This window comes from Nyctereutes procyonoides, unplaced genomic scaffold (assembly GCF_905146905.1).
Source record: "Nyctereutes procyonoides isolate TBG_1078 unplaced genomic scaffold, NYPRO_anot_genome, whole genome shotgun sequence".
NCBI lineage: Eukaryota > Metazoa > Chordata > Mammalia > Carnivora > Canidae > Nyctereutes > Nyctereutes procyonoides.
Genome location: NW_026575033.1, coordinates 2,715,001 through 2,742,123, shown reverse-complemented (window position 1 = coordinate 2,742,123; position 27,123 = coordinate 2,715,001). Strand labels below are relative to the sequence as shown.

Genomic DNA, 27,123 nt, shown 5'->3' with positions numbered 1-27,123 from the left:
TAAAAATAAAAATAAATAAAATTAATCACTATTTTTTTTATATTTACGTAGATACCAGACATAAAAACAGGTATTTTTCTATTGCTGAAGGGCTCCAGATTCACTGCTGTATACACTTCTAAATTAATTATGAGCGTTGAAATGTAAGTGCTGTTATCATAGTTTACCTTTTCCACTCTCCATTCCCAAATGGAGTAAAGTGGGGTCAAGTAGTCGCATAAGCTCTAAGCCCCTTTCCAAAGCCTTTCTGGCAGCAGGCCTGACAATACTTAGGGCATGAGCACATAGTGTCTAGCTTGGACTCCTTCGTCATCTCTGTGCACGTGCTCTGGCTTGGCTGCTGGGTGTTGGCCAGTGTGGCCATGGAGCAGGGCCAAGGTATTATGAAAAAGCACTTGGTTAGGTTTCAGTTCTCCGTGATTAGACTGAAAGATTTAGTTGCCAATTGTCATCAACCAAATTTCTCACACTTTGCCTGATGAGTTACTTATATTGGTATCCAGAAGGAACCAGAAGACTCTTTAGAAGTTTTTAGTTCTTATTTTAAATCGCCATCCAATGAATGTGTTAAAGTCTGTGATTTTTCTGCCTTGTCTAATATCAGAGCTTTATAGGAGGGATTATTGCTCTTTTAATAATAAAAAAGCTTATAAGGCTTTTACATTTTGCTTGTACTTTTCTATATATGAAAAATTAAATTGTGATAACATTCATTATATATGTACTAAAGAACAACAAAGATGGTTTTTAGAAAATGTCCTGCTGCTTCCTTTTGAGATACTGGAGGTCAGAGGATGCTATTCCATAAGTTCCTCTTAAGATATGTTACCAGTCTGTTTATTTTGGCAAGATAAACTGTTAAGACTTAACAAATGATGTCTGCAAAACACGTGCCTTGTTAAGTATATAAACAGGCCACAGATGTTTCTTTGGGAAGAAACTATTTTATTCATCTCTGTATTCCAGTGCTTTGCTCTTAGCATTCATTATATTTTTGCCATCAAAGGAATAAAACGACCCTTTTTTTCCTGCCGCTAATAACACATTGAGCACTGTGCATGGCCATTTTAGCACTCTTTGTTCATTTTATAGATCTTTTCCTTAGTCCTCAAAACCACTGTCAATGATTTTATTATGTCATATTTGATACAGACAAAAAAATATGTTGTTCTAAAACATAATCAAATCACCATGGGTGAACCCATGACCCAACTTAAGAACATCACCAGTACTGTAGTAGTGCAGTAGAGCTTCTCCCCTCTTCACCTCTGCAAGAGAAGTGACCACTGTTCTGAATGTTGTTTATTCTCTTTAAAATTTTTGATCATTCCGAGTATGTTAAATGCTTGCGTTCCACTTAGGCCATAATCTCAGGGTCCTGGGATCAAGCCCCATGTTGGACTTCCTGCTCAGTTGGGAAGCCTGCTTCTCCTTCACCCTCTGCCTGCAGCTCCCCCTGCTTGTGCTATCTCCTCTTCTCTTCTCTTCTCTTCTCTTCTCTTCTCTTCTCTTCTCTTCTCTTCTCTCTCTCTCTCTCTCTCTCTCTCAAATAAATAAATCTTAAAGAATTTTCATCATTTCTATGTGTAAGATATATCACTGTGTGGGTGTTACACCACAATTTTCCTCCATTCTGCTCTAAACGAACTTTTGAGGTTCTTTTTTTGCCATTACAAACAGCATTATAGTAAGCATTCTTCTGTGTTTTTCCTCGCATACATTTGTGAGAGCTTTTGTAAGGTCTAAACCTAGAAATAGAATTTTGGGGTAATAATATATGTAAATGTTCAGTTTTACAAGATAGTTTCAAATTGTTTCCTGAACTCCTGGGACCAGTTACATGTTCAATAGTGATGTGTGTAAATTCTCATTTATCATGTCTTCACCATCACAGTTTTGTCAAGCTCGTAAGTACACAATATATTCTTAATTTATATAATTATGGTGCTAGTATTGTTGAGCATTTTTTCATATATATAATATTGTCGTGGTTATTCCTATGAAATGCTTGTTCAGTCCATCGCTCATTTCCCTATCAGCTTGTCTTTTTCGTACTGCTTTGTTGAAAATCTTTATATATTCTGTACACTAATTTTTTTTGTCTAGTTACTTGTTGCAGATCTATCTTCCCAGTTTTGTGGCTCTTCTTTTAACTTTATGGTATCTTTTTTCTTACTATTAATTTGGAATAATTTTAGACTTACAGAAAAGGTGCAAAGACAATGCCTTTTTCCATGTTATATAACAATGGTACATTTGTCAAAACTAAGAAATTAACATTGGATGTGTTATTATTAACTAAACTTATATGCTTTATTTGGATTTCACCAATTTCTCACTGGGCATTTTTCTATTTAGGATACAGTCCTGAACACCATATTGCATTTAGACTTTATGATGTCTTTTGATGGGGACATGTTTTTCATATTTGTGTAGTTGAACTTAATGTTATTCATTTTATGATTGGCATTATTAGGGGCATTGGCTGGTTCAGTCAGTACAACATGCGGCTCTTGATCTTGGAGTTGTGAGTTTGAGCCTTATGTTGGGTGTAGAGATTACTTTAAAAAAATGATTTGCATTATTAGTTCTTTGTTTCAGACAACTACTCTTCCTGTGTATTCTTCTAAATGTTTTAAAAATTTGCCTTTCATGACTTGATATATTCCCAGAAGTAAAATTGCTGGATTAAATGGTAATTCTGTTAATTTTTTGAGGGCCTTCCACACTGTTTTCCATAGTGGATGCAGCAATTTACAATCCCACCAACAATGTATAAGGGTTCCCTTTTCTCCTAATCCATGTCATTATTTATTATCTCTTGTCCTTTTGATGGTGACCATTCTCACATGTGTAAAGTGATATCTTGTTGTGATTTTGATTTGTATTTCCTGAATGATTAGTGATGTTGAGCATCTTTTCATGTACCTGTTGGCCATTCTTATATCTTCTTTGGAAAAGTGTCTATTAAGGTTCTTTGTTCATTTTTAAATTAATTATTTGTGGGTTTTTTGCTGTGGGGATATAAATTCTTTATATTTTTTGGATATTAACCCCAAATCAGATTTATGGTTTCTATTCCCATTCCACTTTTCACTTTGTTTCTGGTTTCTTTTGCTATCAACAATATTTATTGAATAGTCCTTCATTTCTCAATGACTTATAGGACTATCACTGTCATATATCTAGTTTTCACATAAAAGTGGATGTTTCCTGAGCTCTCTAATCACTTCCATTGATCAGTTGTCTATTTCTGCACTTATATTTTGCTTTGTTTTAAGGGGATGTCTAAATATTTGATAGAACATGCTCCCACGCACACCCCCACTCCCTTCAGAAGAGCCTTGGGTATAATTGGCTTTTTATTCTAACATGTGAATTTGTTAAGTTGGGTTCTGGATTATGGGGAATCTTTAGTGAAAATGAGTATCTCCCAATATTAACTCTGTCCATAAATGTGGTATTTCTGTATACTGATTTAAGTCTAATTCATTGTCTTTACATAAAGAAATACGTTTTTTAGTACCCCCTATTTTGTTGCTATTGTAAATAGTATCTTTTTTTAAATCTCATTTTTCAGATTGCTGCTGGAATAGAGAATGCAGTTGGTGTTTGTATATTGATCTGATATTTACTAACCTTTCTAAATTCTTATTGGTTCTAGTAATTTTTCTTTAGAGTCTTATATCATCTGTGAATAATGATAATTTTGCTTTTCAGACTTCTCAATTTGTGTTTCTTTCTAATACATTTCTTTTTCTTATTGTACAGTGTGGAATACAAGTGGTAACAGAAGACATCTTTTCTGATTCATCATTAGGAATAATGTTTGCTCTAAGTTTTTGAGCTATTCTTTAATTGGAATTGCTGGGGGCAACCTGGGTGGCTCAGTGGTTTAGCGCCGCCTTCAGCCCAGGGTGTGATCCTGGAGTCCAGGGATTGAGTCCCACGTCACGCTCCCTGCATGAAGCCTGCTTTGCCCTCTGCCTGTGTCTCTGCCTCTCTCTCTCTCTCTCTCTCTCTCTCTCTCTTCTCTCTCTCGAATAAATAAATAAAATCTTAAAAAAAAAAAAGGGCAGCCCTGGTGGCTCAGCGGTTTAGCACCGCCTGCAGCCCAGGGTGTGATCCTGGGGACCCTGGATCGAGTCCCACAGCGGGCTCCCTGCATGAAGCCTGCTTCTCCCTCTGCCTGTGTCTCTGCCTCTCTCGCTCTCTCCTCTCTGTGCATTCTCATGAATAAATAAATAAAATCTTAAAAGAAAAATGTTTAATTGGAATTGCTAATAGGTTTTTGTAAAACATGCATGAGTATTGGATATTATTAAATGCATTTCTGCTTAATCTGTTAATGAACTGAATTGTTTTTATGGATATTTCTCATGGTAAAATTAGCCTTGCATTTCTGAGTTGAACCCACCTGGATGATCACGTGTTATGCCCTTTTATGAATGACTGGATTTGTTTGTTGTCAGAATTATAACAGCTCCACAGATTACTCTGTAATGGATTTGTTTTTCTCTTCTCTAGATCAGTTTGTATAAGATTAGCTGTTTTGTTTTGATTTGTTTTGTTTTGTTTTTGCTAGTTCACTAGATTTCACCTGTAAATCTGCTAAGCCTGGTATTTTCTTTTGGAGAAAAATTTAAACTAACAAAAATTTTAAATGGTTATTTGTGAGAGTATTCAGGTTTTCTTTTTCCTTTTATTCTTTTCCTTTTATTCTTGATCCAAATACCAAGTTACAGTTTTTCTAGGATTATGTCCATTTTTTTGTAAGTTAAGTTTTTACTTCCACTTTTTTCTTCACATTTATAATTTTAATTTTGTTACTAGTATCATTTCAGAATACAATTTTAATGTAAAAATGAAATATAGTAATTGGTAAAGATAATTCAAACAGTACATAAAAATTAAAACTCTTAAAAGATCCCATTACTGGGATCCCTGGGTGGCGCAGCAGTTTGGCGCCTGCCTTTGGCCCAGGGTGCAATCCTGGAGACCCGGGATCGAGTCCCACGTCGGGCTCCCGGTGCATGGAGCCTGCTTCTTCCTCTGCCTGTGTCTCTGCCTCTCTCGCTCTCTCTGTGTGACTATCATAAATAAATAAAAATTTAAAAAAAAAAGATCCCATTACTTATCACTTTCTTGGCATCTCTTGAGTCACATAGGGTTATAAATACCTTTCCCCCCTAATTATGGGCATTTAATATTCAATAACTGTTTTAAAATTTTTTTTTGACTAATGACCTTCTGAAACTTAACTATTAATGTTTTAATGTGTTTTTTCCCAAATTTTAAGGCATACCAATTAGGCTTAAATAAAAACAAAAATCATTACTTTATGTTATTATGAGCATTTTTTCATTTTATTAATTAGTGTTAGAAATCATGATTAGGGAAATGGTTCATAAATTTGTTGACATGGGTTTAAGCAGTTCTGCAGCAAACATTCTTACATATAAATCACCATCTGCCTCTGCAGTTAAGTAGACATTCTTAAGTCAGTTTCATGTTCAGTTAACTCTTCAAATACTGTCTTGTTCTACATTAGGCCACTTGTCACAGCTGCTCTTCCATTAGGCAGGCCTTAGAAGGATGGCTGTGTTCTGAAAGGAAAGAGAAGAGGTGATAAGCATAGCAGTGAAACTATATTAGAGATTATTTTTTCATAATGTTTGCTTCATAGAAGATTTCTGGTGGCATTTAAAATGAAATATTCCTTTAAAACTTTCAAGAGACCATCAGAAATAAGAGTAGAAAGTCAAGATTAGAGAAAAAGAGCGATTGTGATATGCAGACTAGAAGGTTACTTTTTCAAATTTATCAGCTCACGAGCAAACAAATGTCTTTCCAAGAACAACAGGAAAATAGGGCATTCCCATCCAGTTAGTCATTCCACAGGAAAAACCTCACCAAATATTTTGTGATAGGAGTTTACACTGTCATATATTGTTGACAGTATTCTTTCATCTTTTTTAATGTTTGTGCCACAGAAGTTACTTAATATAGTTTATAATGTTAGTGCTGAAAGCAGTATGTACAAAGGTGGTTGGAAGGAAATAAATGATGTAGAAATGAAAAAAAATGGTTGAATTAATTACTTTCATAGGTATTTATAATCAAAATGAATATGTTCAAGAATATGGATGGCTGTCCTTCAAAAAATTATGAGCTATGAAAGTTTTCAAAAGTGTAATGCATTTTGATGATACTTGAGCAAGAAGAACCAGTAAGCTAGGATCTTTTAGAGATTTTACAAGTATAGTCATTCCTCATACACAAGATCCTTGTTTGCAAATTCTCCCCCTTGCTAAAACTCTATTTGATAATTCATGGATGTTTGCATGCAATGAAAAATAGGAATTGCTTGACATGCTTGTTCCCCGCTGAGGTCAAACAAGGCAAATGCTCTGCCTTCCTGTCTTAGCCTCATACTGTAAACAAATTTTCATGTTCTCTCGTGCTGCATTTTTTGCATTTTTGTGTGAAATGAGGCATTCTAAATTTTTGTCAAAACGTGTTGAAGTTCTTCCTTAGCATTGACTGCCTGGACAATATCAGTATTTGAGATGGCCTCTGAGTGCTCTGCTGAAGGGCTCTCTAGTGTTCTGTGTGCAAGAAGGCTGTGTTGTGCCTTATGGAGCTATGAATTAGATAAGCTTCATTCAGGCATGAATTAATAGTGTCATTGGCCACTAGTTCATTATTAGTAAATGAACAATGTATATTAAGATGTCTGTAAACGGAAAGACACATAAAACTAAGTTGTGCATAAAACAAGGTTGTGCATTGATCTGTTCATCTCTATTTGGTAGAAAATGTAGTGACTAGAGAAGAAACCTAACCTATTTCTAACTCAGTGTTTGTGGCAACTTTATAGACTATAAATACTACAAATAACAAGCATCAACTATTCACAAGATAAGTAAGTTCCAGTTGGTTATATTAAAAGAATTGCTAATTTTTAAAAATATACTTAAAAAAATATTTTATTTATTTGACAGAGCACAAGCAGGGGGAATGAGAGGCAGAGGGAGAGGGAGAAGCAGGATCCCCACAGAGCTGGGAGCCCAGGGTGGGACTTGATCCCAGAACCCTGGGATCGTGACCAGAGCCTTAGGCAGACACTTAACCAATTGAACCACTCAGATGCCCAGTAAATATACTTTTAAGGCCAAGTAAATGTAGAGTAAAAAGTTTGCTCTGTTTTAAATCCTTATTAAATGATTCAGTGACATTCTTTTCATTTTCCTTTCATACGTAAATTTTTCACAAAATGACTTAAAATTTTTATATTTCTTAAAAGATCCATTTTAGGGGTACCTGGGTGACTCAGTTGGTTAAGTGTCTGCCTTTGGCTTGGGTCACGATCCCAGAGTCCTGGGATGGAGCCCTGCATTGGGCTCCCTGCTCCACAAAGAGCCTGCTTCTCCCTCTCTCTCTGCCTACCGCTCCCCGTCTGTGCATGCATTCTCTCTCTCTTTCAAATATATAAATAAAATCCTAAATATAAATAAAAGGTCCATTTTAGGGGTGCCTGAGTGGCATAGTTAGTTAAAGCATCCGTCTCTTAGTTTCAGCTCAGATCTGATCTCAGGGTCATGAGATTAAGCCCCACTTTGGGCTCTGCGCTTGGTGCAGAGTCAGGTTGAGTTTCTCTCTCCCTCTGCTTTTACCTCCCCCCTCACGCTTGCTCACATGTGTGCATGTGCACACATTCTCTCTCTCAGATAAATCATTTTAAAAAATAAAAGATTCATTTTACCCAGAAAATGACAGGCTTTTTTTTTTTTTTTTTTTTTAAATATACTGTGGGGGGTAGCCCAAGGATGGCTCAGCGGTTTAGCACCACCTTCAGCCCAGGACTTGATCCTGGAGACCCGGCATCAAGTTCCATATCAGACTCCCTGCATGGAGCCTGCTTCTCCCTCTGCCTGTGTCTCTGCCCGCCTCTCTCTCTCTCTGTCTATCATAAATAAATAAATAAAATCTTAAAAAAAAATTTACTGTGGGGCAGCGCCCGTGGCTCAGCAGTTTAGCGCCGCCTTCAGCCCAGGGTGTAATCCTGGAGATCAGGATCGAGTCCCACGTCAGGCTCCCTGCATGGAGCCTGCTTCTCCCTCTGCCTGTGTCTCTGCCTCTCTCTCTCTCTCTCTCTCTCTCTCTCTCTCTCTCTCTGTGCCTCTTATGAATAAATAAAATCTTAAAAATATATATACTGTGGGTTAATAAAAGCTGAAGGCATAAAAAAACACAGTTGATTGGTTGCAGTTCACATAGGTGCTTATATGACCTGAGGGTGCAGGGTAATCTGGAATACATGAAATAGATCTTCTATTACTTTTCTTTTTTGAATCATTGACACATTGCTGGAATAACAGTTTGAGATGATTCTCTTTGATGAAGGTTCCAGAGTTCTTCATTTGTAGGGTGAGGGCCTATTAGCTTTAGAAATCAGTAAAGCTAAGTTATAAATTAGACCTGTTGACCTTCAATATTCCTGGGTCCACTGCCTGGTAACAGAATATCAGAAATCATGGATCGTACCCAAACCTTTTTCAGAATAAACATAGTTCAGAACTAGTCTCTTATTTATAACAAACTTCATATGAGAGGTACTGTTGTTAAAAACTGACCCTAAAATGCTTATTTATCCCTTATGGCCTTCAGTATATTTTCTTTTGCTTTTTGCCCTTCCCCATTGGACTAACTTTGAAAACCTGAAAGAAGGATACATTATTTATGTTTCTGCACTAAGCAGTGGTGCTTGGCACTAAGTATCCTGAGTTTCATTGAATAGTCATCTAGTGAGTTTGTGGATGAAGAAATGGATACATAGATTAAATTATGTACCTTGATTAGTAATTTATGGCAAAATTGGGATGTGGATTCTTGATAGAGTGTGAGAAAATTAAGTGATATGTTAAATATTATGTTAAACACCTTGGGCTCCATAGAGGTATCCTTAACCATATAGACTATGTATAGACTCTTCCTTCTCAATTGGACAGAGTACGTTACTTTGAAGTTATTTTAGGATACAACCTGTATGTGGTGTAAAAACAAAACGAAACCAAAAAAAACGTCAGTATCCAAGCCTACATAATTGTTAGTGCCGTTCCAGTCTATATTGCTTGCTGTCTGTTTGGCTTCCCCACCCTTGTGCTCACATACTTTGGTTTCTTTGAGTCCTCATGCTTCTGGGGTTCCTTCTGCCTCAGCATCCCCTCCAGGCTCCTCCTTGTGAAGGCCTTATCCTTTTCTTTTTTGTTCTAAAGTGTTAAGGAACATATATGAGGTTCTCTCCACATATTCTTAAATCTGCTGATTAGGCCAAGTCTGTTTTCATCATCCTTCACTTTTTATAAAATTATTTAAAAGTGTATAATAAGTACACATTTAGTATTTTTATTCTAACAATTCTCTTGACAGAAAAATGTTAGTATGATTTTTTTAAATTTTTTTTTATTTATGATAGAGAGAGAGAGAGAGAGAGAGAGAGAGAGAGAGAGAGAGGCAGGCGCAGAGACATAGGCAGAGGGAGAAGCAAGCTCCATGCACCGGGAGCCCGATGTGGGATTCGATCCTGGGTCTCCAGGATCGCGCCCTGGGCCAAAGGCAGGCGCCAAACCGCTGCGCCACCCAGGGATCCCTTAGTATGATTTTTATTTGAAAAGTACATGTTCCACAAAGTATTGAACAGCTAGTCTTCTAAAAAAGTAAACATTAATTCCTTTGTGCTCAAGAATTATATATATTAAGTTAGACAGATTTTTGGGAGATTTAACAAAAAGCCTACACATTTTTACTGCAGTGTTTGATTAATTTTAACATGAGCTCAATTAGCTCAATAATTGGGAACCTTTGCTAAAGGAAAAACTCATAAAAGTATTTATATGTCTAACTCTGTAACTCTTATTATAATTCCCATCTTATTTCTTTGGCCATTTGTTTTATGAGTGTTCTTTTCTCTTAGCTTGATAAAGATGACATGGTATACATGGAAGCATATGACAAATTGCTAGAATCCTGGCTAACTTTGGTTCAAGACGACAAACATTTCCATAAAGGCTTTTTTACCCAACACGCAGTTCAAGTTTTCAATTCCTATATTCAGTGCCACCTCGCTGCTCCAGATGGCACGAGAAATTTGGTAAGTTTCAAGCTAGATTGTAAGTAAAAATGTATTTCATCATAGTTCCATCTATTTTATTGTTACACGTTGTATAATACTAGAAATTTAGGAGGAACTTCTTCAGAAGATTTGATGAGATCACTAGATGGAGAGCAAAAGTAGCCCCATTTTCTAAATGAGTTCATGTTTTGTGGATGCTACTTGTAGTTACCCTGTTTCTCTTCAGTTTTCAGTTACCCACCTGTGTCTTCCTAGTTGTCAAGTGATATGAATGACTTCTTGTATATAAAGGACCACGTATCTTAAGGAGTCAGATCTTTTCAGTGACAAGGTTCAATTCTCTGGTGTGGGAGGTGGGTTGTGAGTGCAGTTTGCTGTGTTTATATATGTATACCATGGGGGTAATACCCTCCATTTCTTTCTTTTCTATGTCCCTCCACCCCTTTCTTTTGTAACAATTAGTATTGTCAGCATAGTTAGATAGCAGGCCCTAGACCACTGGACTGGCTGTGTCCGTCTCTCCTTTTCATCTGATGTGCTGAAGTTATTTTGTAATACAACAGAAATGCATGATTTACTGAACAAAGGAATGCAGTTCCTTACTCTTTATTTCTTTCATCAATAATAGACTGCCAATGGTGTGGCCTCTCGTGAGGAAGAAGAAATAAGTGAACTTCAAGAGGATGACCGAGACCAGTTTTCAGATCAACTAGCCAGTGTAGGAATGCTAGGAAGAATTGCTGCAGAACACTGTATACCTCTTCTGACAAGGTACACACAGTCCAAAGAAACCCCATGGAGCAAATATTCTCTATTCACAATTCCCTGGAGAGCACTTAAAGTTTTTAAAGACTTTAAACACCCCCACCCCGTATCCCAGCACACTGGAACAAATGGACAGAAACATACTCATGATTGCATTCCTTGGCTTGTACATTTGGAGCCCAGGCACTACAGCATAGATGGCAGAGAGATTGTGGAAAACATGGTATGAGAAATGATTTGACCCATATCAATAAAAACTTGGAATAACCAATTTTCAAATGCCTGTTGTAAACCTTGATTGTTTGTAAAGCAATGTTTTAATTCTATGTCATAAACAATAAATCACAATTCCTATACTGCTATGAGAACAGTTGTGTACTATAATAAATATTTTCATATATGTATTTTTGTGCTAACATATTAATTTATGTTGTATAATAAATGGAAATTATGAGTTCTAGATCTTTGCTTATTGAACTTTATGAAGCTTTGGGTTTTTTCCCCCCTCTTTCAGTTTATTAGAAGAAAGAGTAACAAGGCTCCATGGTCAGTTACAGCGACATCAGCAGCAATTACTTGCTTCACCTGGTTCAAGCACTATTGACAACAAAATGCTTGATGATCTGTATGAAGATATTCACTGGCTTATTTTAGTTACAGGTTGGTTGTTTGTTTCTTTTTAAAATGTAATTGCCACTGAACACTTTAAACTTCATATGTTAGAAGAAGCTTCATATGTTAAAAATAAAAGTATATACCTAGTGTTGGATGAAATTTGAGTACACCTGCTGTATATCACAGAGCTATGGATGCATTTTTTTAAAATATTGGCTAGCGTGTATTTAATGCCAATTACATACCCAATGTCTTATGTGGACAGCCCACTGATTTAGTTCTGTTATCACATTTTTTATTATTATTATCCCTATAATGAAGAATCTGAGAGAGAGTTTTAATAAACTAGCCCGTGGTCACTCTGCTGTTAATTTTTGGAGTCAGAATGCAAATCTAGGCAGTCTGACTGTTAGGGTCTTCTTTTATAACCATATTATCAGTGTTTCTGTATTTTAAATAATAAAGAAAAAAATCTTAATTTTTGATAAAGCATTCCCAAATATTGACTTTTGATAGAGATAATAGTAGAATTCCTATTAAGTTTACAGAATATATTACTGAAAATTTCTAAAAGTAGTAGATTAAAAAGCCTACATGTCAGTATGAATTATAAAATTGGTGAATAAAACATTTATCCTTTGTCCTTTGTATTTGAGTTAATTATCTGAGAAATAGAAAGTTTCTTCTCATCAAATGTGAGATTATCATTAACATTTATAATTTACTTTTACATCAACTTAATATGATATATATAAGTCAGATAAAACTGAAAACATTTATAGTGCAATTTGATAAATATAGATTTGTTAAGTGTTCATTTTTAATTTTTTTTAAACTGAAGGCTACCTCTTAGCTGATGATACTCAGGGAGAGACTCCGCTAATACCTCCAGAAATAATGGAATATTCCATTAAGCATTCATCTGAAGTTGACATTAATACAACACTTCAAATTTTGGGATCTCCAGGAGAAAAGGCTTCTTCCATCCCAGGGTACAACAGAACAGATTCTGTGATTAGGTAATATGAACTCTATAGCTGTGCTCTTGTAATTTATACTGTTTTATAAATTCTGAGTTGATGGGTAGATGACTCGAGTGTTAGGCACGTTGTAAATCTGATACATGAAAGAAAATAAAACTTGGAGAAGCCTTGAAATAAACAAGGATGGCGAGTACTCAGTATGTCTAAGTAATGCCACTCTGGTGGGAACTGACAGTTATATCCTGTACTGAGGAAAACAAATGTAAAATTATTCTGAATTCTGAATACAGTGAGACTTTCAGGGCCGTTTGATCTAAAGTACTCCAAACATAGCACTTGTCCATCGGAACGCAGTGCTGACGCAGTACAGGCACCCTAAATGAATGAAACAAAGTATATAAGATTCCTTGAACTCAGGTGAATATTAAGTATTTTTTGTTCATAAAGCTAAAATTACATTTCAATGGATTTCTTAAGGAAAACTATGATTCTGACCTTACAAAATAGAAATATTTGTCCTGAATATGTGAAACTTGAGGCACCTGTCAGGTGAAGTTAGAGGACAGTAGCGTATCTCAGATGAGAATTCACTTTAATCTTCATAGTAATGGTGGCAAAATTTTCATTAATTCTTAATGGTGAAATTAAAGAGGGATTTGAAACCTTAGACCAAATATCCTCCTAAAAGTGGATTTGAAAATAGCACTTTACATTTCCAGTATCTTTAAATTTAGGTTTCAGGCAGAGATATCAGTAATGAAAAGCATTTTTTTTTTAATTATGGTATATGCTTTATTGTGGCAGTCTGGAACCGAGCCCACAGTAGTGGGCCAGTGCTTTACTTCTCATTATATTTCATCCATCAGATATTTAATTAAACTAATCTACAGTCGGTACACTACCTTTTGTTTTTACTTTTTTTTTTTTTAATTTAAATTCAATTTGCCAACATGTAGTTAACACCCAGTGCTCATCCTATCAAGTGCCCTCCTCAGTCAGTTGCAAATCCGTAACTCAAGAAGGGTGCTATGCTCCCCTACCATTTTTAATTTTAATGCAAAAATACATGGATATCATTTATACCCGTGCAGTAGAAAATAAGATTTTTTTAAAAAAATGAACTGTGAAGCTAATATAAAGAAAATGTTTGAGAATTTATTTTCTTTACTGTTTTATTCTCGTTTGAAATAAAATATCAGTGCTCTGTTGAAAAAGTTTTCTTTTGGGGGTTACTAGAGGCATTAGGTTAGGTGCTTGTAGAAATCATTGCATTTGCTTTGGCTTGATTCATGGTAAATATTAATTTCAAAGGCAGTTCATTTCAGGATGCTGTTGTACTATATTCCTTTGTCACATTTCTTGCCTGGGCAGTACCATGAGGAATGGAGGGTTGAGGTGTGGGTTGGAAAACAAAAATTACCTTTTTTTAAAATCTAAAGAATTAACATGAAAGTATGGGAGACTGTGAGTGCTATCTGAAATATAAAGTATGCTTAGAGAGCATACTTAAGAAATTAAAATAGGGGCAGCCTGGGTGGCTCAGCAGTTTAGCGCAGTTCAGCCCAGGACCTGATCCTGGAGACCAGGGGTCGAGTCCCACATCAGACTCCCTGCATGGAGCCTGCTTCTCCCTCTGCCTGTGTCTCTGCCTCTCTCTCTCTCTGTGTCTCTCATGAATAAATAAATAAAATCTTAAAAAAAATTAAAATAGGATTAGAAATTGGAATTATCAACAATTTAAAAATATTTTGAATGTAACATTGTATGTCAACTACACTGTAACGAAAAAAAATTTATGTCTTTATCAGTTGTTTTTTCAGTTCCCCTGTGTGCCAGGATCTGAGAATATAATAGAAGTCTGTTAAGAGTGATAGAGGAACACCTAGGTTTACCTATCCTGTTGGCAGGGGAAGGATCAGGAGGTGCTTTTGGAAAAGATAGCATTTAAACTGACAGTTGAGGGGGATGAATAAGGAGTTTGCAACATACAGCAGAAGGTGAAGAGTATTCCAGGCCGTGACAATAGCATAGGCAGAGGTCTGGAAGTGAGAGTGTCGTTTAAAGCAAGGGAAGTTTGGTGTTGCTCACATGTAAATGGTAGAAAAGATTGGAAGTAGGGAGGTGCACTGATCAAACTATGGTAGTAGAATTACACCGTGGAAGATGGATTTAAAGGATGACGAGGCAGGTTAGGAAGCATTTTCATCAGTAAGTAAGGACAGAAAGAGGTGGATGTTTTTTTCAGAGGTAACCCCATGGGATTTTGCCCACTGCTGGGGTGGGGTGGTGAAGATCTAAGAGCTAAGGGGGCCGAAGCTTTATCTGCCTGTAAAATGCCTGTGCTACTCTTCTTTACCTTGCTTCCACTTTATAAAAGAAAAGCAAAATTTCTCACTCATTCTGAACCTTCCTGTAATGGATAGGCAAGTATGTAAAAATGTACAGGGTGCCAAATAAAGTGACAGTTTCAGATAGTATGGCGTTGGGAGTGAATGACTGAGTAATGGATAACCAGTAATTTTATAAGTCAGGAGGTTTTTCACCTCTTTGCATTAAATGACATTGAAGAAATCAAGTTGTCATTTAACAGATTATTAAAAATAATTTTTGGTGGTAGATCTCTGATTTTTAGCATAGAACTTGGAAGAAGTTCAAAATTTGAGGAACCCTGTTATCTTAAAAATGCTTTTCCATTTATGTTTTCTCAGTATTTCTATTTAAACAAAAACGGAATCCAATCAAATTATCCTCAACTGTCTCGTTCTTGCAATAAGTAATATTTTTTCACAGATACATGAGCTAATTTGGAAATCTTGCTACATTAATTTCATTGACAAATGCATAAAATTTTATGTTTAATAATTTATTTAAATTTGCATTGTATTTTGCTTAATTGTGTACTAATAAGTATTACAATGATAAATAATCCAAAAGATGTTTTAAAACAGTCTTCTGGGGGATCCCTGGGTGGCGCAGCGGTTTGGTGCCTGCCTTTGGCCCAGGGCGCGATCCTGGAGACCCGGGATCGAATCCCACGTCGGGCTCCTGGTGCATGGAGCCTGCTTCTCCCTCTGCCTGTGTCTCTGCCTCTCTCTCTCTCTCTCTCTGTGACTATCATAAATAAATAAAAATTTAAAAAATTTAAAAAAAAAAACAGTCTTCTGATCACTGGGAATTTGTATAATTATGTTTCAATAACTAGACATACTTGTTTCAGAGAATTATATGGTGTTATCAATAAATGAATATTAAAATGTAGTATAATCTGTGGGGGAATGAAGTTGAAATAAAAAAATTTTTTAAGGAGAAAAACAATGTAAAGTTTCCAGCTGTTAAAGAAAAACTTGTTTATTTTTCAAATGGATGATGGTGGGTATCAGAACACTGATAATTAAATTCCTGTGCATAAACTTAGAAAGTTATTAAAACTATTTAATTCAAATTTTACTAGGCTGCAAGTTTTATCATTTAAAACTATTCATTCTTATGGGAAAAATCTGATATATCAACTGTATTGTGAAGTCATAGTCATTTTTTGTTCACATCTACTCTAAAATAATTCTTGAAAATTTGAGCACTGGTGATATAGGGAGTGTGTAATATATAGGGAAAAAAGATGTTCTGGGGATAGAAACTTAAAAACCACCTGTTTGATACAAGGGAAGAAATTATTTCAAAAAGACAGAGTGCTAAATAATAGTACTTTCAAGACATCCAGTTGGATAAAGAGCTGAAAGATAAGATTTTGTTACAAGGAGATAATTTCAGTCATCCTGATAGCAATAAGGAAAAGTAGCAGAAGCCAAACTCCAGATGATTAGAATCCCTGTTCTGGCATGGATGTCCATAAAATGGTGTTAAAATGAATTCTTTCAATTACATCTTTTCTTCCTCTGCCTTTTAGCTAAAGTCAAGTTAAATCTATATCACTTCTGATTATGTTCTCTCCTACTCCCACCCCCAGAACAAAGACTTTTTAACTTAACTGCATATCATGCTCTGTTATCAACACCACAGAGCCCAATGAATCATTGGGATGCCTGGGTGACTCAGTAGTTGAGCATCTGGCCTCTGGCTCAGAGTGTGATCCCAGAGTCCCGAGACCAAGTCCCACATCAGGTTCCTTGGATGGAGCTTGCTTCTCCCTGTGTCTCTCTCTGCCTCTCTCTGTGTCTCTCATGAATAAATAAACAAAATCTTCTAAAAAAAAAAAAAAAGTAGTGTAGGAGAGGACAGTATACACTTACATAGATAATTTTTTCAGCAAGTTTTTATTTTAAAATACCATTAAGAATCAAGTTTGTTAGGAAGTATATAGGACTTTCAGATTTATGGATAAGATTCAATATTCAGGGCATTATGGATAAATCAATTTCCAAATCTTCTACCATAAAATGACAAATGTATGAAAACTGCTAACCATGGGAGTTTTGAGTAGTGACAAAGTGCTGAATAACATAACATTTACTCTGAACTTTTAATTTTGTGTCTTTCTTCATTTTGATTGTGAAAAACATCTGTAGATGGTAATGCTGATACTTGGAAATGCAATACAATATCCGCAGAAGGTTGTATGTGTGACTTTTTCTTGTTTCCTACTTCCTCAAAGGTCAGGAGTAAAATGGGACATTTGTCTACCACTGTGTTGATGAAAATTTCAAGTATAGTCTGGCCCAAATTCAGAGAGTTGAAAAACAGAAAAAGGACTTTTAAGAAAAAATGGGATTAAACAGTCAATAAATAAATAAATGACTTTTTTATACCTACAGGTTGTTATCTGCTGTTCTAAGAGTTTCAGAAGTTGAATCTCGAGCAATAAGAGCAGATCTCACTCATCTACTAAGCCCTCAAATGGGCAAAGATATTGTTTGGTTTCTAAAACGCTGGGCAAAGACTTATCTCCTGGTGGATGAGAAACTATATGATCAGGTCAGAATGTAAAACTGACTTTGTTTGGATTTATGATGACACTTTTGGAAATGAGAACATTTTAAACATTTTTCTTGGTGATTTTCTCATCAAAATGGAACTAAGAGCTGGACATCTTCCACTTTAAGGAGAACTGGCATGCAATCACATTAGATTTTTTTTTTAGATCACATTAATTTATAAATTATTGGGAATGAATTAATTTATGTTCTTTGTATTTGGTATAAATACCATTAAGTATGTTAATATGACTGTAAAGTTGACAGAAAAATTGCATTGGAAGATGTAAGTGGATTGAGGATGTCCTTTTTGGACATTAACAGAAATGAATACGTTTATAAAATGATGTGAAATAAGTAGTACTTATTTAGATGCTGATTTTAGTGATTTTTATGTAGATTTCTTTTGAAGCTGGTCTTTCTGACCTTAAAAACTTGATTTTCTCTCTTAAGATAAGTCTGCCATTCAGTACAGCATTTGGAGCAGATACAGAAGGTTCTCAGTGGATTATTGGCTACCTCTTACAAAAGGTCATCAGTAACCTCTCAGTGTGGAGTAGTGAGCAGGACCTTGCAAATGACACTGTGCAGCTCCTTGTCACTTTGGTGGAAAGAAGAGAAAGGTAAGCTGATTATAGGAAGCAGGCTGTGTGTGTGTGTGTGTGTGTGTGTGTGTGTGTGTGTAGTCTTTCAAGTGGCAGTTACGTGGTTCTACGGTCCAGATAGTCCCTGCATTTTGGAGCAGTGTACTTAAAAAAAATAATAATCATATTATTGCTATAAATGCAAATACAGCTTTCCCTCATTACAATTGAGGATTGTGTTGACTATTTGAGGATTTGGCATTAAAGAATCTTAAAAGAAACATACATGTTTAATTCAGTAGTTTATAGTTTTTTTTTAAGATTTATTTATTTATGAGAGAGAGAGAGAGAGAGAGAGAGAGAGGCAGAGAGAGAGACACAGGAGGAGGGAGAAGCAGGCTCTATGCCGGGAGCCTGATGCGGGACTCAATCCTGGGACTCCAGGATCACGCCCTGGGCCAAAGGCAGGCACTAAACCGCTGAGCCACCCAGGGATCCCTAGTAATTTATAGTTTTAAAAACACTTTAATACAGAATAATCTTTTAGTTTTCCCAGGTATCCTATTATTCCTTTTTTTTCTCTATTCCATTTTTTTTTTATAAATTAATTTTTATTGGTGTTCAATTTACCAACATACAGAATAACACCCAGTGCTCATCCCGTCAAGTGTACCCCTCAGTGCCCGTCACCCATTCACCCCCACCCCCCGCCCTCCTCCCCCTCCACCACCCCTAGTTCATTTCCCAGAGTTAGAAGTCTTTATGTTCTGTCTCCCTTTCTGATATTTCTCACACATTTCTTCTCCCTTCCCTTATATTCTCTTTCACTATTATTCATATTCCCCAAATGAATGAGAACATACACTGTCCTTCTCCGGTTACTGTGGCCAAGTTCAAAAAGGGTGTTGCCTGAGTTCTCCTCTGGGATTTTGATGGAATCTTGTCTCACATTTAGATCTTTCATCTATTTTGAGTTTATCTTTGTGTATGGTGCAAGAGAGTGGTCCAGTTTCATTCTTCTGCATGTGGATGTCCAATTTTCCCAGCACCATTTATTGAAGAGAGTGTCTTTCTTCCAGTGGATCGTCTTTCCTCCTTTATCGTATATTAGTTGACCATAAAGTTCAGGGTCCACTTCTGGGTTCTCTGTTCTGTTCCATTGATCTATATGTCTGTTTTTGTGCCAGTACCACACTGTCTTGATGAACACAGCTTTGTAGTACAACCTGAAATCTGGCATTGTGATGCCCCCAGATATGGTTTTCTTTTTTAAAATTCCCCTGGCTGTTTGGGGTCTTTTCTGATTCCACACAAATCTTAAAATAATTTGTTCTAAGTCTCTGAAGTAAGTCCATGGTATTTTGATAGGGGTTGCATTATACGTGTAAATTGCCCTGGGTAATATTGACATTTTCACAATATTAATTCTGCCAATCCATGAGCATGGAATATTTTTCCATCTCTTTGTGTCTTCCTCAATTTCTTTCAGAAGTGTTCTATAGTTTTTAGGGTATATTTTGAGAACCATTTGAATGGTAAATGGTTCTCCAACCTTTTATTTTCAGGTGGTAGGTGTCCCTCTGTCTAAAATGAGTCTCTTGTAGACAGCAAATAGATGGGTCCTGCTTTTTTATCCAGTCTGAAACCCTGCGCCTTTTGATGGGGTCATTAAGCCCATTCACGTTCAGAGTTACTATTGACAGATATGAGTTTAGTGTCATCATGATATCTATTTAGTCCTTGTTTTTGTGGATTGTTCCACTGAACTTCTTCTTAAAGGGGAGTTTTAAGAGTCCCCCTTAAAATTTCTTGCAGAGCTGGTTTGGAGGTCACATATTCTTTCAGTTCCTGCCTATCTTGGAAGTTCTTTATCTCTCCTTCCATTTTGAATGAGAGCCTTGCTGGATAAAGTATTCTTGGTTGCATGTTCTTCTCATTTAGGACCCTGAATATATCCTGCCAGCCCTTTCTGGCCTGCCACGTCTCTGTGGAGAGGTCTGCTGTTACCCTAATATTCCTCCCCATGAAAGTCAGGGACTTCTTGTCTCTTGCTGCTTTAAGGATCTTCTCTTTATCTTTGGAATTTGCAAGCTTCACTATTAAATGTCGAGGTGTTGAACGGTTTTTATTGATTTTAGGGGGGGATCTCTCTATTTCCTGGATCTGAATGCCTGTTTCCCTTCCCAGATTGGGAAAGTTTTCAGCTAGGATTTGTTCAAATACATATTCTGGCCCTCTGGCCCTTTCGGCGCCCTCGGGAACCCCAATTAAACGTAGGTTTTTCTTCCTTAGGCTGTCATTTATTTGCCTTAATCTGTCTTCGTGGTCCCTTAATTGATTGTCTCTTTTTTCCTCAGTTTCCCTCTTTGCCATTAACTTGTCTTCTATGTCACTCACTCGTTCTTCCACCTCGTTAACCCTCGTCGTTAGGACTTCTAGTTTGGATTGCATCTCATTCAATTGATTTTTAATTTCTGCCTGATTGGATCTAAATTCTGCAGTCATGAAGTCTCGTGAGGCCTTAATGCTTTTTTCCAGAGCCACCAGTAGCTGTAGAATAGTGCTTCTGAATTGGCTTTCTGACATTGAAGTGTAATCCAGATTTTGTAACTCTGTGGGAGAGAGGGCTGTTTCTGATTCTTTCTTTTGAGGTGAGGTTTTCCTTCTAGTCATTTTGCTCAGTGCAGAGTGGCCAAAAACAAGTTGTATTGGAACACGGGGGAGTATCACTGGTCCGTCCAGCTGGTCTTCTGGGGGAGGGGCCTGCTGTGCTGATTTTCAGGTGTTAGCACTTGGGGGAGCTGCTCTGCCCCTGCCTGCTGCAGGGCTCAGCGGGGGTTGTTTACCCCGTGGGGCCCCAGGAGGAACAGCCGCAGTTGCTATGGCAGCTCTGGAAGCCTGGATTCAGCCTCCGCAGGAACTACGGGGCTCGGGGCTCTCGGTTCTCCGTCCGCAGGGCCTGGAGGCTCCGGGGCGGGGCCGCTGATCTGCTCAGCTCGGGGCAGGAGCGTCCTCGCTGTCCTGGGCCCTCCCGGCCTCTGCCTGTCCCGGGGGAGGCCGGATCCTGGGCTGTGTCCCGGCGCCCTGTGCTCCGGGGCCTGCGCTGTTGGACTCGCGCTCCCGCCCCGCAGCTCCCTCCGCGGAGCCGCCGCCCGAGCCCCTCCGAGCTGCTCCGGGTCCCGCGGTGCGCGCTGCAGCCCTTAGGGAGCTCGGAGCACTCCCCTGCGCTCGCAGGTGCCTGTTAGTGTCCCCGGGAGCCCGAGGGCATCCCCGCCCTCCTGGGTCCTGCTCCAACCCTCTGCGAGCCCCTTTCCCCCGGGAAGGTTGGTGCAGCTCCTGCTCCTCCGGGACGGGGCTCTCCTGTCCTGGGGACACTCGCCCCGGCCTCAGCCCGGCTCCTCGCGGGCCCCTCCCCCTCGGAGGCCTTTTGTTCCTTTATTTCTTTTTCCCCGTCTTCCTACCTTGATAGAAGCGCGGACTCTTCTCACTGTAGCGTTCCAGCTGGTCTCTCTTTACATCTGAGGCCGAATTCGTAAATTTTCAGGATTGTTTGAAGGTTATCTAGGTAATTTGGTGGGGACAGGTGATTTGGGGACCCTGCTCTTCCGCCATCTTGCCCCTCCCCCCTCTCTCTATTCCATTTTTAAGATGAGAACTGATAATTTAATTATTTTGTAAGTTAAGAGCTTTTAGTATTTTCTACAGCAAACTCTGAAAATGTTACTCATTTTTCTCACTATACAGGAATGTGATTGTTACTACTCCTGGCATTGGCTATTATTTATTGAGTTCTAATAACTTACTAGGTATTATTCCAAGCATTTTATGTATGATATTTTATTTAATCATAATATCAATCTTAACCATGAGAGTTAGGTCTGTTTTTACTGTTGTTACCCCTTTTTTACAAATCTGGAAACGAAATAAGAGACAGTAAATAAATTTTACATTGTCCAACAGCTGATGGAATTTGAGCACGAACTTGTATGACTCCAAATCCTATACCAAGTTGACTATATTGTACTTCAAAAATTAAATTCATTTACCTTCCCTTTTTTTTTTTTTTTACTTAGTATACATACAATGTAAGTAACACATCTTATGTTTTGTTATTTCTCTCTGTAGGGCAAACTTAGTTATTCAGTGTGAAAACTGGTGGAACTTAGCTAAGCAGTTTGCAAGCCGAAGCCCACCTCTGAATTTCTTGTCAAGTCCTGTGCAGAGGACACTGATGAAGGCTCTTGTCTTAGGAGGTTTTGCACATATGGACACAGAAACCAAGCAGCAGTATTGGACAGAGGTAACAGTTCCCTTTATTTTGATTGCACCCTCTTATGTCTTATCCTGTGTGTTGTTATAAAATACTCTTTGGAGACATAAACATTTTAGTCATACCTTTCCGATGCTTTTTCCCTTATAATGAGTAGGTTGAATTATTTTACAAATATTATCAGTTATTCTGTAGTTGGCACATTTTTGCCCACAACTCAAATGAGAGCCTAAGGAATCAGTGAAATATCCCCTTGTCTTGAATACAGAGATGCAGATTAACCACTGTATTAGTTTGCTAGGACTGCTGTAACAAAATACCACAAACTTAGTGACATAAACAACACAAAATTATTGTCTTAAGAGTTCTGTAGACTAGAAGTCCAGGATCAAGGTGTTGGTAGGGTTGGTTCCATTTGAAGGCTGTGAGGGAGAAGTTGTTCCAAGCCTCTCCCCCAAATTTCTAGTGGTTTGCTGGCAGTCTTTGGCACTCCTTAGGTTGCAGAAGCATCATCATAATCTGTCTTTATCTTTACATAATATTCTCCATGTGTGCATGTCTGTAAAGATACCTACCAGTCATACTGAATTAGAGGCCCATCCTAATGACCTTTTCTTTTTTTTTAAGATTTTATTTATTTATTCATGAGAGACAGAGGCAGAGACATAGGCAGAGGGAGAAGCAGGCTCCACCCAGGGAGCCTGATGCGGGACTCCATCCCAGGTCTCCAGGATCACACCCTGGGCCGAAGGCAGGCGCCAAACCGCTGAGCCACCCAGGTGTCCCATCTAATGACCTCTTCTTAATTTAATTATATCTGCAACAATCCTGTTTCCAAATAAGGTCACATTCTCAGGTAGTACGGACTTGGACTTCAACATATTAATTTGAGGGGGACATAATTCAATACCACTGTGGACCCATTGCCTTACATAAGTTAGCTTTAAATCAGGAACCAAGAGTTATTGTATGTAAGTGAATGGCCTATAGTTCTTCTGACCAGAATGCTCTTAATGTCTGAGAAGGGAACAGAGTAACAGAATTAGGTATTCATCTGTGACTTCAGGCCAGGTTTAAATAATTATATTGTCATATGTATAGCTTTAAATAGAATTAGGATATCTTCATGAATATGCATATTCACTCAGGACAGGACTGATTATTTGAAGTTATGTTCTATGCTAAGAGGAGTTAGAAAAAGAGATAGTCAGGAGCTGTATTTTGAGCTTGAACCTGAAGAACAGAGGTTGGCATATTGGAGCCCATAGACCAAATCTAGCCTGCTGTCTCTTTATAAATAAAGTTTTATTGAAACAGTCCTATCCAGTTGTTTACATTTTATCTCTGGCTGCATCTGTACTACAGTGCAATTGTAATTGGGTAGTTGGGCCAGAGATGACATGTTCTGTAAAGTCTATATTTACTCTCTGGCCCTTTGGAGACTTAAATTCCATCTTTGGGGTTTTTGGGCAGTTAGTGAATTGGGAAGAGGATGATAGTGACAGAATTCTGTGAATGGCATTGACTAAGTCATGTTCTCTGATTCATGGTTTTTGGAACCTAAATTACTTCAATAAGTGGTTTAACTTACACATGTTGTGAAGTGATTATTACAAGAAGTTTAGTCATCTCATACAATAAAAAGAAAAAGTTTTTCTTGTGATGAGAACTCTGAGGATCTATTCTTTTAATCGTTTGCTTTCCTGTATATCATAGAGCATTGTTAACTTTGGTCTTCATGTTGTACATCACACTTCTAGTACTTACTTATCTTACAACTGGAAGTTTGTACCTTTCAACTACCTTACTCAAATTTCCCCTCTCACCCCTATTTTCCATCTTAGTTGCTACAAATCTTTTTCTTTCTTTCTTTTTTTAATCTTTCTTTTTAAAGATTTATTTATTTATTCATTCATTCATTCATTCATTCATTCATTCATAGAGACACAGAGAGACAGACAGACAGAGGCAGAAGGAGAAGCAGGCTCCATGCAGGGAGCCTGATGTGGGACTGTATCCCAGGTTTCCAGGATCACGCCCTGGGCTGCAGGCGGCGCTAAACCTCTGCGCCACCGGGGCTGCCCACAAATCTTTTTCTGAGTTGGGATTTTTTGTTTTCTTATTTCATTTTATTAAAATTCCTCATATAAGATCATATGGTATTTGTCTTTCTTTGTCTAAGTTACTTAACATATACCCTCAAGGTTCATCCATGTGGTTGCAATGATAGGATTTTCTCATTTTTTTGGCTATATATTCCATTGCTTATGTACCACAACTTCTTTATCCATTCATCCATTGATGGACACTCAGGTTGTTTCCATGTCTTGGCCATTGTAAATAATGCTGCCATGAATGTGGGGTACAGATGTTCTCCCAAATTAATGTTTTTGTTTCCTTTGGATATATTGCCAGAAGTGAAATTACTGGGTCATATGATAATTCTGCTTTTAATTTTTCCATGGTCCTCTATACTGTTTTCCATAATGGCTGCACCACTTTACAATCCCCACCAGTAGTGCACTGGGATCCCCTTTTCTCCACATTCTTGCCAGCATGTATCTCTTGTCCTTTTGATGCTAGCCATTTTAAAAGGCATGTGGTTTTGATATCCATTTCCCTAATGACTAGTGAACTATGTGTTATTTCTTTATGTAGACCAGAAGTTACAATGACCCTCAGAATGGGGAATATAGGGGCGTCTGAGTGCTCAGTCAGTTGAGCTTCCAGCCCTTAGTTTTGCTCAGGTCATGATCTCAGGATGGTGTGATCAAGCCCCTCATCAGACTTCATGCTAGGTGTGGAGCCTGCTTAAAATTCACTCTCCCTCTCCCCCACCATGCACTTGTAAGTGCACATGCCCATTCTCTCTCTCTCTCTCTCTCTCTCTCAAATAAATCTTTAAAATGGAGACTGTAACATGTGGTTCAGATATTGTTTTCAGTGCTTTCTGCCTCCAGTAATTAGAAATGCTTTAGAAAGTGGAATATTTATTCAAGTCAAGGAAATAAAGTTGAAATAAATGAAGCATGTGAATTGAATTTTTAGAAAATTTATGCTTTACTTTGATAGGTTCTTCAGCCACTTCAGCAGCGATTCTTAAGAGTGATAAATCAAGAAAACTTCCAGCAGATGTGTCAGCAAGAGGAAGTCAAACAGGAAATCACTGCCACACTGGAGGCCCTGTGTGGCATTGCTGAGGCTACCCAGATTGACAATGTAGCAATTCTTTTTAATTTTTTGATGGACTTCCTTACCAATTGTATTGGATTGATGGAAGTTTACAAAAATACCCCAGAAACTGTCAATCTCATAATAGAAGTTTTTGTTGAAGTTGCACATAAACAGATATGCTATCTTGGAGAGGTAAGCATTTTCTAATTTTATCCCTTTAGGATTAGAACTCCTTAAAGTACAACAAAATAACAGATACTTTACTTTAAATTTAATGATTATTATCTGAAATAATACTTTTGTGCCTCCAGAAGAGTTTCCAAAAAGACTTCAGAACTTTTCAGAAGAACTCAGAATTCAGAGGAAGGCTTATTGAAGGAATATAAATTCTTGGCCTAATACTGTTAGTAATCAGTAATTTTTTGAGATATAATGTTATTCAAATTCATCCAAATGAGGAATGTTTGATAAGACAGATGGTAGAAAAATGTAATCAACTTCTGTCTCTTGAAACTATAAGGCTTAAAATTTTAAATGGCAGTTTGTATCTTTGCTTTATAAATCAGATGGATATTTAGACACTGAATTCTTTTACAATCAGGATGCAAAGTGCATATTTAATCCTATTTAGAAATTACTTAGCTTTTTTAAAACTGCTTTAAAAAATATAATTGTAATTGCCTACAGATTAACTTAAATCTTGTTTTGAACCATTTCATATTGGTTCCTGATTTGTAATTTTTTGTTAGATCAGAGGTACCTGCTCAAAAGTAAGGTTTTATTTTTTAAATATTACAAATGTAATCACAGATGCATAACTGAGAAGGCGAGCTATTGCCATTTATTCTGATGTTTAAGACGACTGTTTGGTACTCTGTGCTTTTATTTTTGCAAATTAAACAGTGTTAAATTTTGAAACAATAAATGTTATACAAGAAGTTAATAAACAGCAGAAGTAAAACATTTCTGTTGCCAAAATCTTATCTCTCTAGTGTGTATTAATTACCAAATGAACAAAAAGTGTTTGTCAAATTTTGTTAGGAAACTGCTAATTTTTGGGCAGCCTCGGTGGCGCAGTGGTTTAGTACCGCCTGCAGCCCAGGGCATGATCCTGGAGACCCGGGATCGAGTCCCACGTCGGGCTCCTACATGGAGCCTGCTTCTCCCTCTGCCTGTGTCTCTGCTTCTCTCTCTATCTGTGTGACTATCATAAATAAATAAAAATTTTAAAAAATATATTTTAAAAAAAAGGAAACTGCTAATTTTTAAAATGTAACTGCAATCTTTAATATATGGTTTTTCATTTTTCTTTAATGTTTTATAGTAGCTTAAAACAAGTATTTGACCTGTTGGGACTCAGAGTAAACTTATTAGATTATAGATTATAATTTTAAATTTCTATTTTAGGGTTTATATTTTTTCCCAACTAAGTTCTATTTAGTAGTGTAATTTATGCACGTTCTTTTACAGTCCAAAGCAATGAACCTATATGAAGCCTGCCTTACTTTGCTGCAAGTATATTCTAAGAATAATTTAGGGCGGCAAAGAATAGATGTTACAGCAGAGGAAGAGCAATACCAAGACCTGCTTCTCATTATGGAACTTCTTACTAACCTTCTCTCAAAAGAATTCATAGATTTCAGTGATACAGGTAAGATGTAGTGTGATG

At 37.2% G+C, this 27,123-nt stretch overlaps 1 protein-coding gene across 1 annotated transcript in view; it reads left to right on the top strand.

Moving 5' to 3' along the window:
- The window catches only part of XPO4 (exportin 4), a 124,218-nt gene that overhangs the window by 85,442 nt on the left and 11,653 nt on the right, over nucleotides 1–27,123 (top strand). The window contains exons 10-18 of the mRNA XM_055317417.1: nucleotides 9,977–10,153; nucleotides 10,764–10,906; nucleotides 11,415–11,560; nucleotides 12,357–12,534; nucleotides 17,268–17,427; nucleotides 17,880–18,049; nucleotides 22,136–22,310; nucleotides 25,353–25,646; nucleotides 26,925–27,105. Coding sequence (XP_055173392.1) covers nucleotides 9,977–10,153; nucleotides 10,764–10,906; nucleotides 11,415–11,560; nucleotides 12,357–12,534; nucleotides 17,268–17,427; nucleotides 17,880–18,049; nucleotides 22,136–22,310; nucleotides 25,353–25,646; nucleotides 26,925–27,105 — 1,624 coding nt within the window. The remainder of the gene's footprint in view (nucleotides 1–9,976; nucleotides 10,154–10,763; nucleotides 10,907–11,414; nucleotides 11,561–12,356; nucleotides 12,535–17,267; nucleotides 17,428–17,879; nucleotides 18,050–22,135; nucleotides 22,311–25,352; nucleotides 25,647–26,924; nucleotides 27,106–27,123) is intronic.